Here is a 19,895-nt window from a genome sequence, read left to right on the forward strand (position 1 = left end):
AACTATTCTTAGCAATACTAGATCAGTCAAAGAGTTGTTTTATGTAAGCTAATATAGTGTTTCTGTTAAATTAGTTGAAGAATAAGTCATAAAACTTAAGTATTGTGCTGACACAACAAACTGCTGAATCGCCATTCTTCTGCCGCCATCAAACGGTCGCCATATTGGATTGCCACGCATCGACGTAATACTGATTGCGAAGTAGCTCAATGGTAAGCACATACAAATGTAATGTAGCTTTGTGTTGAGGCAAAACTAAATCATAACGTCAAATTCTAAATTCTACAAAAAATAAACTTTGAAATTTTGTAAGTTTTGCTGTTGTTATATTGATTGAAGGTACCTTATTGAATGCACCTTACCTACACTAAAGGCATGCTTATTGATTAAAAACACCTCGGCGATCCCACTTGCAGTAAAAATAAAGCCAAAAGAAATATTGAACGTTTTAATTTTAATCAAGATTTTTTACTTCATTTGAGACTTGATTTCACACAGAAGTGTGACTTGATTTCACTTTCTTCTCAATATATATTGGTTTATTAACTGAACAGCTTAAGTAAGTTGAATAATAGTAGTAATTATTAAAAATATGGTAATGTAGTAGTCCAGTTTTAATCCGGTGATAAACAAATCAAAATCAATTCGAATCGACCAAAATACAAGGTGAAGTTGGTGAATAGTGTTTTCACAAATTTACCTTATAGCTTTCCTATTTTCTAATTTTAAACCCTGAAAGTTAGTGTTTATTAGGGCAAGAAAATAGCAAAGGAAAGGTGTACCAGTGTAGGCATAAAACAGCTTCGAGATGTCTTTTGTCTTTAATGCATGAGCGATTGTCAAATTGTTTTATGGGCCGCACAAAATTCTTTGACGGGCCACAGGTTCGTCACCTCTGGTCTAACGCGTCCTCTCTTGTCAAGCCCACCTTGCTGCTTTCCTCGTCAACTTGCCTTTTTCACGTTTTCTTGGGTCCTCCTTGTTTTCTATGAGTGACCCAGCACTCTTCTCAAAACATCATCTTCATCCCATCTCAAAACATGCCCATACCACCTTACTTATTAGCGGTGGGATGGCGCAGCAGCTAAGGCGCTCGCTTTCCAATCATGCAATCCTGATTCGACTCCCAGTTTAAGCTGGTTGTTGAAAAACACCGCTCACCTCTACCCAGGGTGTAATAAATTGGGTGGGCGTAGTTGCTGAAGGAAATGCGGCTGAAAGAAAGGAACTGGCCACCCTACTCTCACTAGCGCCGAAGTCTTAGTATAATGAGAACCTTGTCCTTATCTTATCCCCCGATGCTTGGATCATGTATGGGACTCACCTTTTACCAGCTTACTCCATTCGCTTTCGCCAACTTAACATTCTCATTCAATTTCAACCCAAGCAAGTTCATAAGTTCTTCGGTATTTCTTTTGTCCATCAGCTTCACACCAGACATTGCTCTCACTATCGCTCTCGCAGTTCTTCTTAAATTGTCAATTCATTTTCTCGTAAGCACCCTGTCTCACTTCCATACAGCATTGCAGATCTCCCACAACTAGTATATATAAATTCTTCCTATCATTTTCAACGAAAATCTTCTACCACATATAACAACTCTCGACACTCTGAATTTCACCCAACTAAACCTTACTCATGCAGTCACTGCCGCTTCACAACCACCACTGGCATTCAATCTATCTCCTACATAGCAAAGGGCATTCACTGATTCAACTTTCAATGGTATTCTAAAAAAATTAATTTTTTCCAAAAGTTATTAGTACTATTAAGTTTCGAAGTGGCTATTCTTACAACATATTGTAAAACTAGCCTCTGAAGCTATTCTTACAAGCACCACTCAAGCAAGACGTTGTTTACTCGAGCAAGACCTTAATGCGCTCAGGCGTTTCATCCGACGACGCTCATACGTAATTTCGCGCGCATGCGTATTGGCTTGTGCTGCACACTTGATCGTAGAGTGAACCGCGGTAGTTGCTGATTTTGCTGATCGAAACTACACGTCAATGAATCCATCGTCATCATGATTACGAAGGGAGCATTATATTACAGTTTTGAGACACTTTCTTCGGCTATTAAGCAATGGGAAAAAGAAAACTTTGTCAATGTTTATGTGAGAAATTCCATAACAATTGAACGCGCAAAACGACGTCTAGCACTTACATCCACAAAAACCTGGAATGAACAGTTGAAGTATCGTACAATACAGTATGCTTGTGTGCATGGAGGAAGAACACCCAAATCATGTAGTCAAGGAAAAAGACCAAATCAAAGGTAAGTAATGATGGTTTTGTCCTTGGTGCCCATAGGTTGAGCTACTCATGTAGCCTATATGCATAAGTTTTGCTAATAGATTGAGTTTTGCATAAGTGCAAATTGCCTACATTCCTTATGAATGCTAAGAACTTAGCAAAATGCATATATTCTGCTGAACCATTCCCGCATGCTGTCTATTGTAATAAGTTTTGCTAATAGATTGAGTTTTGCATAAGTGCAAATTGCCTACATTCCTTATGAATGCTTAGAACTTAGCAAAATGCATATATTCTGCTGAACCATTCCCGCATGCTGTCTATTGTAATTTCCATTGAATTGTCATGCCCAGAATTATTCCTAAGTTGCATTGAATTACCCATTAGTTTTGTCAATTTACCCATATGTTACGTCGAATTGCTCATCAGCACAATTCGTCGAATTACCCGTAAGTCTCATGAAATTATCCATAAAGACATGCCTTATGGGTACTTCAACGCAGCTTTTTGGCAATTTGACGTCACTTATGGGTAAATCGACTAGATTTATGAGAATGCTCGGCTGAACTTGTGGTAATTCAACGTGACTTTATGGGTAATTCAGGTGGGCTTATAGGTAATTGGATGCAACTTATGGGCAATTTGACATGACTTGCAGGTAGGCTACTTTAACGTGAGTTATGGCTAATTTAGGTGTACTTATGGGTGATTCAACACGGCCTATGTCACCTCATCTTTGTTGTTTTTCAGTACTTTTATCAAAGGTTGTCCATTTGGAATCAAAGTAAATGCAACGTCAGATGGAAAAGCGCTATGCATCACTGAGATTAGTAATGTCAATGATCATAATCATGATTTCAATGAAGTAAGTGGAAATAACCCTTTGTAGTAGAGTCATAGCCTTTGAGCTATGGTCACACTAGCCCTGTATATGATAAGGAGGCTTTCATCAGAAATTATGTGAAGGATAAAAAAGAGCAATAACATTAGGGGGGGGGGTTAATCGGCTTTTTTTTCAAATTCAATTTTAACCCAGGTTTTAGGATACAACAGTACATTCTAAGACCACTAGTAAAAAAAATTGAAATTTCCGTCCAAAACCCCCTTTATCCAAAAAATTACTTTTCGTGTATAATTGCATTTTGATTATGACACTTGAAGTTCAAATATTGTTTGCTACTGTACTAAAACACGTTAAGAATGTTGCAAGACAGTTTTTCTGATCTTGACTTCATCGTAAGACACGGTAAAGTGGTCATTTCACTTTGCGCGCATGACTACGCACATGCTGAATATGACCAGTTTGTGCGAAACTGGTCATATTCAAGCCGCCGATTCACCAAACCTGGTGATCTTGCCCATCTCTGTGGGTTGGACACCTGTCAAAAGATATGTCATTTTCTTGACTATGTGCATATAAATTATTTTTCAGAATGCATTTAATTTGATGCCTAAACAACGAAGATTAAATGAAACAGAAAGCAGTGTGATCGGAGAAATGCTTGCCACCAAAGCAAATAAAAAGTTGGTACAAAAGCACATTGCAGCTTCTACAGGAAAAACAGTTATTCTTAAAGATCTGCATAATATTGCCGCAAAACAGAGACCTTTGTATGAAAACACCTATGATGAACTTATTAATGAAATGAACAAAGAAAAAGGTTAGTCGACAGACAAAACTTTTTTGTCTGTTATACAGTACAAGATATGTTCATGCTAAATAGTAGAGATGACTTTCTAATTTCTATGTGCAGTATGATAAGTAGAGATAGAATGAGCTCCGGTTCCGGTCAAATTCTGGCTCCGTACTGGAGGTGATGTGACTCCGGCCTAGAGCCGGATGTGTGTGTGCAAGCTGTGGTCAGGGTCATGACCTTGGAAAAATCTAATTTTTTGCATCATTGTAGTACTGCAGCAATGCAAGAATAGGCTACCAGGTTGCCTGTAACATTGGTCAACACCGTAGGCGTATTTGCAATCTACAGGTCGCTGCTGCAGATTGAGTGTCACATGATATTGTGAGCATTCTTCTTGAACCATTTCAGATATAATGTCAATTAAGCAATTCGCGATTGACCTCTTGCCGTAATGGTTTAGACTGCAGATGAATTATTTCGATGACGTGGGTTCAATCTCACCATTGCCAGTTCAATTTAAAGTGTTGACCGCCTGGTTTACCGGTCAATAGACTCTGTCTACTGCAGCAAACTGCGGATTACCAGTACGCACATCATAGTAGGCTACACAAGAAAAATATCTAATTTTCAGACGTTTTTCTATTCAGAAAACGTTTGTCTAGTATAACCAACACAGAATATTAGCAGTACCCTACAACGTGTGGAAAATTTGCAACATTGAGCTATAAAGGGTCAATTGAGAGTATTTTTTGCTTCATTTTCTTCATAAGAATTCATTCTACTTTCCCAAACTCATGCTCCAAAGATTTTTGTTGCAACATAAGGCGCTATGGGGATTGTAAGATTGAAAGCGGGATCAAGGAATTCAATCAAAGGTCTTCAATATCTTGAAACAATTCTACTTTGAGTGGATAGAAATAGAAAACATTGCTAAATTTGAAATCTACGTAAAAGTTTACTCCTAATGGATCCTTTTAACGGACCCTAAGCATTGCAATGTGGCATCTTTTAGAGAATGGGGTGAGAGTGGTATACAACCGCTCAGTTGGAACATTGATTATATGATGTAAATATTACCAAAGGCCTAAACATCCTTCCTCTGGCCAATAATTAAAATAACATAGAATAGAAAACAAATTTCACTAAAAGTTGATGTTTTTGCTTTTAAATCTGATGGAGTGCCTAATAGGCCTAATTGTTTTGCGCTATTTTAGTCTGGCCCAGGATTGTCAAGATTCTTGCTTTGTAGGGTATACTAATCCTCAGTTTATTTTCATTTTAGGTGCTGCAGTAGATGTGTTTGCAGATGATGACAAACAATTGCAGGCGATATACTTTCAAACGAAAGACATGCGGGAAACCTTTGCGGCATATCCTGAAATGCTGCTGATTGATGCAACCTACAAACTTAATGACTTGAGAATGCCATTATATGTGATGCTGAATGTTGATGGCTTAGGTCAGAGTGAAATTGTGTGTCTGTGGCTTGTAGCCACTGAAGACAAACTGACCATCAGCAAGCTGTTAACTCAGTTTAAACTCCACAATCCAGCTTGGGATAAAGTGGAGGTTGTAATGGCTGACAAAGACATGACAGAGCGGGATGCCATGATGAAAATGCTGCCTACTGCAGAAATTTTAATTTGCTATTTTCATACCCTTCGCACTTTTCGTAGAGAAGTTTCCATGGAAAAATTAGGCATTTCTTCAGCCCAAAGGCAGGTATCACTGGAAATTTTAGGAAAACTGGCAAATGCCAAAAATGAGTCAGCTTATAATTTACTGTATAACCAATTCGTTGACACAGTCCCAATTGCTGTCACAACATATTATAACGATAACTGGCATGCTATTCGACATCAATGGGTGGATGGACTGAGCAACTTAAAAGCTAATTTTTTGAACAGAACTAATAATCGACTGGAATCCATCAATGGAAAGTTGAAAAGTGTCATAACAAGATACTCAGGAATGACCATGTTTTTTAAAGATCTGATGGCATGTATCCAATCTCTTTCCACCGAACGTGACCACAAAGCGTCAAATGCTTTCCTTAAGGTTCCAATTGATGCGATTTCAAGTGTGGCGGAGAGACAATACCAACAGCTACTGACACCATTTGCATATATTCATGTGCAACAACAATTCAAGTTAGCGGAAAAGGTTGTCATGTCAGAGATTTTGAATGATTCTGCCATAGTAAAATCTCGTGTCCATGGGGAATTGGCAGTCACAACAACAGCATGTCCTTGTGGATTCACATCATCAATGCTGCTACCTTGTAGGCATGTCTTGGCAGTTAGAAGGCAGCTCCATATGTCAGAGTACAATCCCAATCTTTGTTCAGAACGGTGGACAATGCAATATTTTCTTAAATCCCATCGCCTGACAAGAAACTCACTGGACAACGGTCCTGCATCCACATTACCAGCTGTTGAGATTCTTAACAAGCCTCAAAGAAGATGTGTTTTATCAGAACAGCAAAAGTATCGCCGTGTTCAAGATATTTCCCAGAAGATTGCGTTAATGATATCTGAACAAGGAATGGATGAATTCCAATACAACCTGGATAATTTACGACAAATTGCAGAGTTCTTGCAGGAAGGAAAGAAATTCCAAGTTGTGAACTTTTTGGGTCAAACTCAGAAAGGTAGGCCTATATGCTAGCACTATTTACTAAATCAGAAAAACTAGCCTATTTTTTCAAATATCTGAAGAGATATGGGTTAGTTACTGCAACTTGCGTCGTGATTTTGCAGTCAATTTTTTTTTGAGCAATGATTTTTATGGCGTTGAGCTATCCAATATGTGGGCTAATATGTACTGCATGCGCAGTTGCGCACTAATTTACGATTATACAAGGTTGCAGATGCTCAGTAATTCTGCTTTTGTGAACAACTGCATGATCCTTTTCAGGCACTGATACTGGAAGTGCTGCTGCAACATCTTCCAGCAATGATCCTGGAATTGTATTTCCTACGGTCTCAAACAGTACTTTACAGCACACACCCTGTGACGTCTTGTCGACCGTTGATACCAGTGCGATTATGATGCAGACTCCGTCCAGTTCTGTTCAGTCTTTTAGAAGTATGCTGTTTCTGAAAGCTTCATTTCTGATTAGTTGTTTTTTTTTTCTTGCATTGCATGCTGCGCTTACACTACGTTTCATGTTTCTTAAGATTATAGCACGGTCTGCATTATTTGATAAGTAATGAGTTTATTGGCAGGTGATGCAGCATTGTGCAAATAATCATCGAGAAACACCTAGCAGATTTTGATAGATACTGGATTGGTTGGCATTCGGTAACCACGCCAGAAGCATGTTTTGGCTGCAACAAAATCTTGTTTTCAAAAGGTTAATGTAGATTTGTTGACACCTCAAGTGCTCGCTTCCAACTCAAAATACGGTATATCACAATATCTACTGCCAGTGCACGTATTTACGATTATACGACATTATGTTCCGCCCAGGACCGTAACCTCGTCAGTTTGGCCCCCAGTGCAACACATCCAATAATTGTCCAGTAAAGACTCGTGCGACGCTTCTATTGTTTCTTCATTGCTCAGAGGTGATCCTTTTCAGGCACTGATACTGGAAGTGCTGCTGCAACATTTTCCAGCAATGATCCTGGAATTGCACTTCCTACAGTCTCAAGTAGTAGTTCACAGCACACACCCGGTGACGTCTTGTCGACCGTTGATACCAGTGCGATTATGATGCAGACACCGTCCAGTTCTATTCAGTCTTTTACAAGTATGTGCTGTTTCTGAAACATTCATTTCTGATTAGTTGTTTTTTCTTGCATTGCATAATGCATTATGTTTATTAATTTTTTAATAAAAACGTTGAAATAGTGATGTTTTCTACGTTGTAGCCTATATTCGATTCTCGTTGTGTTTATTAACAGATGATGCAGGATCAATTAAATTTCCACCGAAGATGATGAAACGTGGCAGGCCAAAAGGAGCTGGATTGACAGTCATTGGGTTACCACGCAAGAGACAAAAAAAGAGCGGACCAATTCCATTCAGACTGAAGTCGTCTTTTCAGAAAGAAGCAGGTTTGTTGCATTTATGTTTGTGTGACTTCATTTTTGTTATAGCCTACGTTAGTTTAAAAAACTACACTTTGACTTCTGTGGGTCTGCCTAGCCGATAGGCTACGTCAAAGCGTACGTAGGCTACATCAAACAAAGTCACCCATGGTCATATTTTTCAGCAATACTCAGTTGGTTTGTCGATTCTGAGGTAGTAGAAGAGGTCTTGCGTCCATTCAGCGATCGACTGATCGAAGAAAATGAAATTGAAACGTTGCCCGAAAGAATTCCAATGAAGTGTTTAGATGAAAACATTGCCATTGCTTCTGTGCGAAGACATTTTTCTTTTGACGGTTGGACGTTGATGGAGAACCTACTGACCACTTTGCGAAATAAAGGCCGCTGGTTGTGCATCTCCTGTTATTTAGATCTTGATGCAGGCGACAGCATCATGTGCGACTCGTGTCTGGATTGGCACCATCTGAGATGTCTTGGTAGAACAATGCCGCCAAAAACGAAGTCTTGGTTCTGCAGGAAATGCAACCTTATGGAGAAGTGACAGTGAATGTTCAGGTGATACTGCAATCTCGCTTTGTCAATTAAACCAAGGTTATGTAAACCGTGAACTACGAAAAGACTTATTGGCCTTGACGCGTTATGCTTGAAACTTGTAACATTTGATAAAAATCGTTTCTTCAATGGTCCTCACATAAAACGCTAACGATGTGTTCTTGAATGACTAATGAGTCCAATCCTGGCATTAAAAGTTCTGATGCATTTAGGACATTTAACATTCTTTGGGAGAGCTAGCTGAAAGTCATGGACTAGTACAGGTTTGTAATGTAGTTGCTGCAATATACTACGGTCCAACAAGACCTTCAACAGTTCATTAATATTCAACTATTTTACTGTTTCCAACTTAACACAATTAGTATACGTATGTTGAACTCTTTCATAGCAAATGGTGGTACAGAACTTGAAAATAGCAAGTAAAAGGTAGCTCGAAGCTGCAGTTTTTTTTTTGACTGACTCATCAGGAGCTGTCATCAGAATAAAACAAACCTAAATGTGGTGAAGTACTTATAGTAGAAGGAAAGAAGAAAAACTGGAGCTTCAAACTATCAGCTACCTTATACTCGCTAAATCCAGATTTGTTGCATGTGTGTAGTATTTACATTTCTTCACTGTAATCTTAGGCTATGGCATAAATGCTTTGATTTCTTATGGCAAAAAATGGGTGATGAAGATCCATAAGTTTATAACAGTAAAAAATCAATTGTTTATTGTTGAAAGTGGTTGGCTTCAGTTGAAGATGCCATGAGATCCATTGAAGAGTACGAAGCAAAAGCAGGAACGAAGCTTGTTGTTGTTCAGAAACGAGCATACGGTGCCATGTTAATGTTGATTTTTAACATCCTGTCATTGTAATTCACTAGTGTACTAAGTGTTGATATTCATACTACAATAATAAGCCTTTTCTTTGTTGACAAAGATTCTGAAAAGGTTTCTGCAAAGCACAGTGTTTTCACCAAAGTGGAGGATAGGCATCATAAAAGAGGAAACGGTTTACTAACTGCAAAAAATGCTATAAACATATGTAAATGTGTTCTGTTTCATCAACTTTTCATCTCGTTTCTTAAAGACACTCAGTTTTCAGGTGTAAAAGCTTTGTTGATTCAAAGTAGCCTAGCCTACTTCACTGACCTCTTTTGTATTTTTTCCATCTAGTGTGCCAAATCCATACGCCTATGTGGTGTTATTGATTGGACCAAGTGACATGTCCAGCGGTAACCAAAGGCAGGGTTTGGGTCACAACCAATCTTTTTGAGACAATTTATTTTTTACCATATTCACGTAGTAGGCTTGGTGGTTTTCAATGTTACGTACAGTACCGTATATTATTTCTGTAGGCTACTATCATAAGATGAAAATTTAGTTGATTGTAACTCATCGTAGATGAAGATAATACGATTGTTGCATCGTTGCGGCCAAGGCATTTGCCTCTTGGATGCAACTTACAAGACGTCCAAGTATTCCCTTCCTCTATTTTTTCTTTGCGTCAGAACGAATGTTGGTTACCAGGTTGTTGCTACTTTTATTATCCAAAATGAACAAGCTTCGGACATAGCAGAAGCACTTTCTGTTGTAAAAGGGTGGTCAGAAAACTGGAACCCTTCGTTTTTCATGACCGATACATGTGAGGCGGAAATCAAGGCCATCGAAAGCGTTTTTTCAAGTTAGTGAATTGCATTAACATTTTCGTTGCTTGTGTGCTGTCTCCATTGCTCATGCATTTGTGTCGTCACTGTTAAGTTGCTACTGTACTTTACCACTCAGTGCCCACGACTTCTTGTTCCGCAGATTGCTACGTGTTACTCTGTGCCTTTCATCGCGAACAAGCCTGGGAAAGGTGGATGAGGAAAAGTGACAATGGCGTTCGCGATGATAAAGCAATTGTGCTGACATACTAGACGCAATGAGGAAAGCAACTACATAGAACAGACTTGTTTGCAATCAAACCAGGCGACAATGAGCGAATGGCAAACGCGATACCCCCCTATTCAGGGATAATATGCGTGTCTGTGACCGCAGGGGACCTGGAGCCGAGTTGTTTTGCACGTTGATAGCACCATGCAGTTGCAAGCACAGTAATAGGCTACTGAGCTCACATTTTGAACAATTCAGTGATCTTCACACCAAGGCTTTTTTTCAGTTGCTAACACGGCCACAAATCGCAGCGCATATGCGTGCTTAGTGTTAAGTAACAGCCTAGTGGAAAGTGTTGTGGATTGAATTTGCTAGTTCAAATAAGTATATTAATTCCGGTACCCAAAGCCTCAAATGAATTCACGAATATCGCAATTGTTAACAATGGCATATAAATTAGGATGTTAGTGCACACAAAGTAGGGAAAGTATTGCTTGAAGAGTTGATTCCTGGGACAAAAATTGAACACTGTAGGCTATGTCGAGCAGAAACTGGTTTAGTGTTTTAAGGTGGTCAAAAATGTAAGCATGCGTCTATTTGCATCCAACAAATAACGAAACTCTAAACTTCTCAGTTTGGTCGGGAAACAAAAAGGGTTGCGAGGACAAATGGCAGGTCTCATCTAGGCAAGGAGAGGAGGGACACATGGGTGATGATCTGGCCTAACAGTTACTGTGCTGTGCTCAAAATATGTACAGTTTTTGTTTAACATGTGCGGTATTCACTTTTTGTAAATAGCCTAGCTTTTCGGAAATGCAACGAGTCATCTGGCGCTATTTGCTTGTGTTTGAAGCCCGGTTGCTCGCTTTGTGAAAAAGCTATCAACCTCAACTTTTGCTTGTCAATAGACAGAGATATGTTGTTTAGATTAGCGTTTATTAAATGCTGTTATCTTTAAAAATATTTGTGGGATAAATGGTTAAAGTCGGTCAAGTTCAACTCTTTACCTAAGAAATATTTTTAACTTTTAGAGTCTGGCTGACCTTAATTTGGATAGACGATAGCTTGTGCTTTCCAGCAATGGTTCAATTGTTAAAATCGAAGCAGAAACAAGCAACTTACAACTAATTTAATAAAGACATATAATGATCGCAGACCGGGGAGACTTGTATACTTGCTTCGATTCGGAAATGCAACGAGTCATCGGGCGCTATTTGCTTGTGTTTGAAGCCCGGTTGCTCGCTTTGTGAAAAAGCTATCAACCTCAACTTTTGCTTGTCAATAGACAGAGATATGTTCTTTAGATTAGCGTTTATTAAATGCTGGTATCTTTACAAGTATTTTTGGGATAAATGGTTAAAGTCGGTCAAGTTCAACTCTTTACCTAAGAAATATTTTTAACTTTTAGAGTCTGGCTGACCTTCATTTGGATAAACGATAGCTTGCGCTTTCCAGCAATGGTTCAATTGTAAAAATCGAAGCAGAAACGACAAAGATATATTATTGATTAAATGCTGGTATCTTTAGAAGTAGGCTATTCTTCGGATAAATAGTTAAACTTGGTCAAGTTTAATTCTTTTCTAAGGAGATATGTGGTGTTTTTCGGGCTTGTGTTACATAGCTATTAGGTAAAAGCGGACACTTGCACGCTTTTTTTTGTCATGGTTGACTAATTTCACCCCACTTTTCCACCATTTTATGGTGGATTCCTCCTGTGTGACGTCATCGCCTTTTTAACCAGGGTCGCGACTTGTATACCAGTTCCAGATCACGCATGAGCGCATATTGATGTCAAACGTAATGCTTGAGTGGTGCTTGTAAGAATAGCCTCTGAGGCTATTTTTACAATATGTTGTAAGAATAGCCACAGCCATTAAGTTTATACTGTCCAGCTGGTTTTTTTTTTTCGGTCATTTATCGGTCATTGACCGATTTTTTAGCAAAATGTCCGAAAAAAATATAGTCAATTCGGTCAAACTGTCCGAAAAAATGTGAAAATGACCAAAAAATGTGAAAAAAAAAAATATGACCAAAAATGACTAAAAATGACCGAAATAAATAAAAAATGACCGAATTTTTTCAAGCCATTTCGGACAAATGACCGAAAAGTCTCAGTGATAAAAAAAAACCCAGCTGTCCAGTATCTCATGTCTGAATAAAGTGAATATATAAAAAGATATTAGTAAACTGTAAAGATGCCAACATCAGTATTAAAATTTTGTTTCTTAGCCGCACCAAACTGAATGATGTCTATTGTTAATGCAAGTAAAGAACACTTGGGAATAGCAAGGAATAATTATGTATGTTTTACCAGGTTGACATTCCGCAATATAAAATCAGATTAATTCTACAAAGACAGAGGTGTTGGACCTAAAATATCATGGACTATTCACAGCTATGCTTGTCCTTCTACGGCTTCTAGCGGAGGTTGTTGCAAAAAGTGAGGTCTTTGTCTCACAGAAAAGCTGGCCATTCGAAATGCTGTCTGCAGCCACCTTCTAAACAAGTATGTTGAATTGGTAAGTCAATGTCGTCATCGAAATTAAATTCATTCAGATTTTTAGGTAAACAGTTAATACATTTGGTATCAGATTATTTATACATGCAGTTGGGTTTATATTCCCAATCTTTGGTGATAATCCATCTCGTCATTTTCTAGTTTTTTTTTTATTCATAAACTAGTGTGGACCAGTCTGGTACTAATTAGCTTTTCAGCAGCAAAGTGGCTATTTTTACACACTTGTTGCCATGGTTACAATCAGGTGTCGCCAGAGTTGGGATTAAAGTTAGGAAGGGTTAGAAAAAGGAATAACGTTAGGGTTGGTTTTGATATTTGCCCAGGACTAAAAAAATTCCAAATTACAAGTTTTTGTTTTCAACAGCGTTCAAATTTTTCTTAAAAACTGGTTTGATATTCAGTTTTAATTGCAAATATATATATATCTCTTGAAAATTCCTTACATTTGTAAAATGACGCTTTTATTTGACCGATTCTTCTTTTTACATCATTGGTGCGTGTGTCTGCCATCTTATGATAGGAAGTGACCTGTTCCAATTGTTTTCCTTCCAGCTTAATTTTTTTTTCATTGGTTTTATCCATCAGCATTGTCTTCGTTTTCTTTAAATTTAGTTTCATTTTGTATAATTATACTTTTTGCTGATTTTATTGATTTTGTCCATACTTTCCTGCAATTTTTTGTTGGTTTTAGCCAGAATGACAGTATTATCTGCATATATTATGTTGGTCACTACTTGTCCTGTGTCCATTAAATCTGACTTCGTTTCTGTCCAGTGTTTTTAACGTTGCCTTGATCATTGCTTCGTAATATAAATTAAAAAAATTGGTGATAGTATGCAATGCATCCTGTCGAACTCCTTTGGATGTCGGAAAGAATTCAGTGAGACTGCTACCACTTCAAAATGCTGCTGTTTGATTACAAACTTAAAATATATGTTTTTTATAAGTCTTCTTTCTAAGAAAGGGACATTAAATTTTTCAAGCAATTGTAGTAATTTTGTGTCTTTCATCGTGTGAAATGCTTCACTGTAATTAATATATAATGGTGTATTTTCCTTTGTCTATGCTCTGTTTGCCAATTGTTTGTAGAAGGAAGATTTCGTTTCTTTTTCTGGATCCATTTTTATATCCTTGATTTTCATCTATTTGTTGCATTATTGGGGTTATTCGTCTTTTGCAGGGCTGTTTGGCGTAAACATGATACGTTCAATGCAAGATTTGTTCCATGCGACATGAGCCCTGATGATGATGGATAACATGGCAAAGTTACTGAAATGGCCATGGGTATGTAGTATTATTTTATATATATATCACAAGATATACCGAGATTCAATTGGGACATCTGATTCAAAAGTGGCCCAAGTCAAAAAAAGTGATTTTGAGATAATCGAGTTTAAAGATTCATGCTGTGATAAAAATTGTCACTGAAGGTTTTCCATCTTCATCTTGCATGTGAGAAAACTTGAGTGAGCAAGAAATTGTTTGTGATAATTGGTTTAACTGGGTGATGACGTCATCGCAGTTTATTACGTAGGTTTTAACTTGAGCCACTTTTCTATGATTAGATAAGTCAAAACTAGCGCCCCAAGTTAACTTGGTACAGATAATAAAAGCTTTTCTTACAACAGAAAAGTGGCCCAAGTCAAAAATTTTGCGTTTTAAAAAAATATTTTTTGCCTGCTTTTATGTTACACGAAAAGCAAAGCTTTTAATACCTTTTTATTAAAATAAGGAAAAACACCAAACAACAAAATACTGAAAGAACAAACGGTTAACAACAATACGGGTTATAAAAGAAACGTAACTTTAAAACCAAGGCTGTAGAAGCTGGCAAAAAATATGCGATTCCCACTCGATTTATAGCTGGCTGACTCCGACTTCAGTGTTGCCAATTTTTTTCATTTAATTTCACTTAAATTGCGATCGAAATGTCGACTTTCACAAAACTAACAAGAACAAACACTTCCATTTGTTGGTAAAGTTAATACGGAGTCGGAAAACAAGAAATAATATTTTGAAAAAAAATGCAAACAAAATTTTTATTGTGTATCGTCTTGCATCAAGCCTCTTGTGGTTAGTGGTTTAGCGTCTTGTGATGTATGAAGGGACCATAAAACAACAGTAATCCTGGCAAATCCAAACTTTTGCTGCTGTCAACAGAAGACGCATGGAGCCGGTTCAAATTGCATACATTTTGTCTGTCAGATGAGCTTATAAGAGAAAGATTGAATACCATACTCGCATCTATCCCTGACAGTCGAACGGCTTTTGGATTGGAAATTCGTTATCATCGTGGATGTTGGCGCAATTATGTCAGCAACCCTCTGAGAAAGTCTTTGTCTGATGAAAATACAGAGCATCTGCAGCAGGTTAATCTTCGAGAGGCCAAAGCAATCTTCTTTCATCATGTCCGTCAAGTTATCTTTGAAAATCATGAAATCCGTACACTGCAAGGGGTACTAATGGATTACAAACGCATTACTTCAAATTGTGGTTACTATTCCACAGCAAAGTCCAGTTTCTTGAAGGAAATTCTGATCAAGGAATTCAGAAATGACATAGCATTTCATGCAGGAGGTCAGAAGAATGTGAGTGAACTGGTATATAATACGAGAGCTGCAGGTTCATATCTTGAGGCTGCAATATCCTCTCTAGGTGTAAGCGACGATAACCTGGTGAAGAATGTAGCTGGGAGACTCAGAGATCAGATCATCAAAACAAAAACTATTCCTTGGCCTCCATACATACATGAGTTAGAAAATGGAGACCTAAATGATCTCCTCTTGAAGCTCATCACTTGGTTAAAGCACCCCACGAAGTCTGAAGTTGATGACACCCCCCCAGGCAGATCAATTGCATTTATTTTGACCAGCTACATCACTGGAAGATGTACTGCATTTGAAACAAACCTAGCTGTACTGCTACATGGTATGGCAAAGAGCAGAGAAATGGTAGACATATTACATAAGGATGGCCTGGGAATCAGTTACAACGATGTACTTATGCTTAGAGATTTCTGGTCAGTTACTGACCTGAAGCATTCAACTGAGTGTCCATTTGAACTTACTGAAAGAACACCCTACTCATGTGTTGCCCTAGACATAAGGATAGAGTCAACGATGAATAAGGGATCCAAGCTTAAGTCTGGATGGTTGGCTGTTCTCAAAAACGAGAAGCAACTGCTGTCAAACACGCGGAATGTTAATAACGTCAACCGGATAAGAGTCTGTGTTCATCGTCACGCAAATCACAAAAGGCTGGGTTCAAGAACGTAGAAGAGCAAGCTACAGCAAAAGCTGACAATGACATCCATGCCTTGCCCTGATATTACACTTCAATAGTAGACATTGGACTAATATGGCGTCTAATAACCCCCAGTACTGAAGACAGATGTGGCGGAGTCGTTAGCGCGTTGGGCTCGCAGTCGAGAGCCTGCATGTTCGACTCCAGCCACCCGCACTGTTGTTGTTTCTCTGGGCAAGAAACTTTACGATAATTGCCTCTACCCAGTGATCGATTTCGAGTAATGGGTAGTACCAAATTTAAGTCATAAGCAGAGTAGACAACCGCAAACAGACATTGCCGTCGGCTGCAGCGTGGGGCAGGTGTACGTCGGAAGGCGTACACCGATGCATAGCGCTCAAGTTCGCTTTTTCGCAGTGCAGGATAAAGATAAACAAACAAACAAACAGAGAAAAAGCAGATGGAACCAAGTTAACGTGAGGGGGAGTATGGTGAGAAATTTGCAAACTTTGTCCTGTACCGACATACGAATGCAGAACGTATTATCTTGGTGAATGACTCGTACGAGCAAGACTTCTCCATCAAAGATAGTGAACGACAATACCGTTAAAAAATCAGTCCATTTGCAATGTGTTTGTGAAGTCAGAGAACAAATTTCCTTCTAGTAGAGACCTTCATGCTCTTCTTGCTAAGCCAGATAATAAAGTTTGCCTTCAAAAGAAGGGCATTTACAATCATTACTCAGCTCATATATTGTGTTGTTGGCAAACCAGCAAGGAATCTCACCACAGATGAAGTATTGCAGAATCTCACATGCGTCCATGCAGAAGCAGACGCAGCTCTGTTCACACTCTATGGTAAGCTGCCATCCGAATGGTATTCAGAAGCGGTTGTCATAGACACTGAGGATACCGATAACTATGTTCAGGCAGCCGGTGTAGCTCGGCAAATATCAGGACTCTTGTGCTTGAAACGCAAATCTCAGCTGATGTCGGTGCTGGGTGTTTGTGTGATGAGGCAATGGCGGAGTCTTTAATCCCACTTCATGTTCTTAACGGATGCGATCATAACTCCAGCTTTTATGGAGTAGGCAAGAAAACTATTGTTGACCGTGTAGTAGACCAATCATCAGAAGCTCACAACCTTCTCAAGAGTTGTGGAACAATCCTCCCGGTCACACAAGAAATCATCTTTGACTTACAGAAATTTGTTATCCGGTACATCTATCATGACACCAAACACAAGACACTGGGAGAGGTGAGAGCAGCAAAGTGGTCAGTACTCAAGAAAAAGACGGTCATCAGACTGGTACCTGACTCTGATAGTCTACGACCACACTTAGAGCGCACCAATTACCTCACATATCTGCAGAAGAACTTCCAGCTTCAGAATCATCCGTCACCAATTGGCCACGGATGGCACCTTGCAAATGGCATATGCCTCCCAGTACGCTATACCCAACCTGCACTTCCACGATCCCTGGAACTTCCAACAACTCCAAGTCATCTATATATAGGGAACAGCGATGATGACAGCAGAAGTGATTCTGACAGCTGTGCATCATATTTGTCCTGCAGTGATAGTGAATCTTATAGGCTACAGTAGGGGACCACATACGTCTGCCATCTTGGATTTTGAGGTCAAGGGGACTCTGAATCATGAATTATGTCATCCCATTGTGTTTGTGACACCAAAATTAGTGTGATACCTAAATTATCATTTTTGGCCATCCACGTCAAGAAATAGAACTTTATTAGTTTTCAAAGATGGCGGCCATTTTGAAAAACATCTAAAATAACAACTTTCCCGCCATTTTCGTGAGGTATGTGGGAGCTTATTTTTTTAGTATCAGTTGCCCTTGTTAAATCCACTGAGAAACTTTGGTATCCTAAACACGGTCAAGGATCCTTTGAAAATGACTCTAGGCCTACTATAAAGCAAGCTACAGCTGCAAAAGCAAATTAAGACAATTCTAGGTAACAATGAAACTATTCTTCAACATTGTTTGAGTTTAATGTTAGCTTATTCGTTAACAAAGGAGTAGAGACTAAAAAAATACGCAGTACAGTATTACCAAGCAATCAATTTATTATTACAAGCTACAACTTGGTTCTATTGATTTGGTAAAAATTGCAGTATCGTAAATGCAGTATGGATTGCAAGTAAGCTTGGGCCTTTCTTGCAATAATCTTTTTTTTTATCCAAGAAACCAAGTTAACTTGGTTTACTTTTGGACACTTAATAAAAAAAAAATTTTTTGGTTTAAAGACTCCAAATTTTGTCAGCAACAACCTTATATCGTTTTCTGCAAGATTCAATCAAAACCTCATTTTTGGCCCAAATTAACTTGGGCCACTTTAGAATCAGATGTCCCAATTGTTATAGTAATTTGTTGGGCAAGGTTGGTTTTAAAATTACTGATGGACTCTGGACAGTGTCCGGATAGCTCATCGAGTTCTTACAGTTACAATTTATCACAAATCAACTACTTTATTGAAGATATTTACCAGGAAGCTATATACAGCAGCTGCAATATTTCAATGAACCGTCATAGTGTTGTTTTGCCCATTATTTTTTAACGTTTCAAGTAGGGTCGCCGTTGCAGATTGCAGGCCTCCAGTCCACATCACTCTGTCAGCAGCATCTTCCTTCCTCCACTCCGACCATTTCTATATCTTCTGTCGCACAGTCTCCATCTTCTTTTCGGCCTTCCTCGCTTTCTTTTTCCAATTGTCTTATTCTTCTTCCAACATTAATTACTGTATCTTCGTCATGTGGCTATATTTTCAATAGCGTTGCCAGATAAGGAATTTTGCCCTAATTTGAGAAAAGTTTAAAGCTGCTTAAAACAAAATCTTGCATTTTGGAATTTTTTTTTAGTCCTGGGCAAAGATCAAAACCCTAACCTTATTCTTAACTTTAACCATTCTTAACTCTGGCAACACCTGATTGTAACCATCGCAACAAGTAGGTAAAATAGCCACTTCGATTTATAAAACCTACATTAAGATATTTTATCTATACGATTTAGCGTTGGATGCCAACGAATGTCTACTTTGTTTCATCTGATGGCATTATACTGTTGCACTTACTGTGAAATAGAATAGCATGAACTGATCATGGATATTTCTATTCTCAGTTTTGGAAACTTAGAGGATTATCTCTGAAGCAGACCCAGTCATTGAGATTGTCTGTGAAGTATTCCATCCACTCGGTGCAATTGAACACGAAGCTGTATTAGAAGATTGCTGGACGCTTGTCCAAGCGCAATATCGAAGAATTAAACCAGCATTGTTTAATCTTGCCGTTTCTTCACAAATCGCTTGGTTTCATGAAACTAATAGTTTATTTCACGTGCGGAGTAATTTTGTCAATCGGAGTTTCGATGCTATTGTTTTTCCCAGACAGAAAATCTGTCTTTTTGTCGTCGACTCAATGTAAAAACAACGATTGATTTGCTATCTGGGTTGAAACAGTGTGCGGCGTGCGCCCAACAACATGCTTGAAGCTGTGCGACATATATCTTTTGAGCTTTCTTTGCATGCACTGCACGTTTGCTTGACTGACTGACTGATTGATTACACGGTTTGTAGACAGTAACCACTTTTTGGAAACTTAGTGCTTTTATTGCTTCGTGTGAAAAGATGGAAAACAAAATTACATTTCAAATAAAATGTAAAGCGAAAGAAAGTTGAAAACTACATGGAACAAAAACATCGCTAGTCATGCGATCAGCACATCTACCTTGTGTGCTACAAAACTAAAAACCAATTTCTATGTC

At 38.5% G+C, this 19,895-nt stretch overlaps 1 protein-coding gene and 1 long non-coding RNA gene across 2 annotated transcripts; both read left to right on the forward strand.

The window, feature by feature from the left end:
* The first annotated feature begins 76 nt into the window (after window positions 1–76).
* LOC145764549 (uncharacterized) lies at window positions 77–19,895 on the forward strand. The gene is made up of 4 exons (XR_014288488.1): window positions 77–212; window positions 12,668–12,872; window positions 14,052–14,155; window positions 19,254–19,895. It is a non-coding gene; the product is annotated as an uncharacterized LOC145764549 (long non-coding RNA).
* Window positions 1,898–10,477, forward strand: LOC145764803 (uncharacterized). The gene is made up of 8 exons (XM_082576480.1): window positions 1,898–2,274; window positions 3,003–3,117; window positions 3,685–3,913; window positions 5,172–6,539; window positions 6,806–6,976; window positions 7,473–7,643; window positions 7,798–7,950; window positions 8,109–10,477. The coding sequence occupies exons 1-8, from the start codon at window positions 2,024–2,026 to the stop codon at window positions 8,483–8,485; spliced, it is 2,835 nt and encodes a 944-aa protein (XP_082432606.1). The 5' UTR covers window positions 1,898–2,023; the 3' UTR covers window positions 8,486–10,477.

This window comes from Aplidium turbinatum, chromosome 2 (genome assembly GCF_918807975.1).
Source record: "Aplidium turbinatum chromosome 2, kaAplTurb1.1, whole genome shotgun sequence".
NCBI classification, from domain to species: Eukaryota; Metazoa; Chordata; class Ascidiacea; order Aplousobranchia; family Polyclinidae; genus Aplidium; species Aplidium turbinatum.

Excerpts from the sequence above, each read along its gene's own strand:
- LOC145764803 (XM_082576480.1), top strand. The coding sequence starts at position 2,024 with ATGATTACGAAGGGAGCATTATATTACAGTTTTGAGACACTTTCTTCG. Across the intron at positions 7,644-7,797 it reads TTCTATTCAGTCTTTTACAA|ATGATGCAGGATCAATTAAA; the intron begins GTATGTGCTGTT and ends GTTTATTAACAG. Across the intron at positions 7,951-8,108 it reads GTCTTTTCAGAAAGAAGCAG|CAATACTCAGTTGGTTTGTC; the intron begins GTTTGTTGCATT and ends CATATTTTTCAG.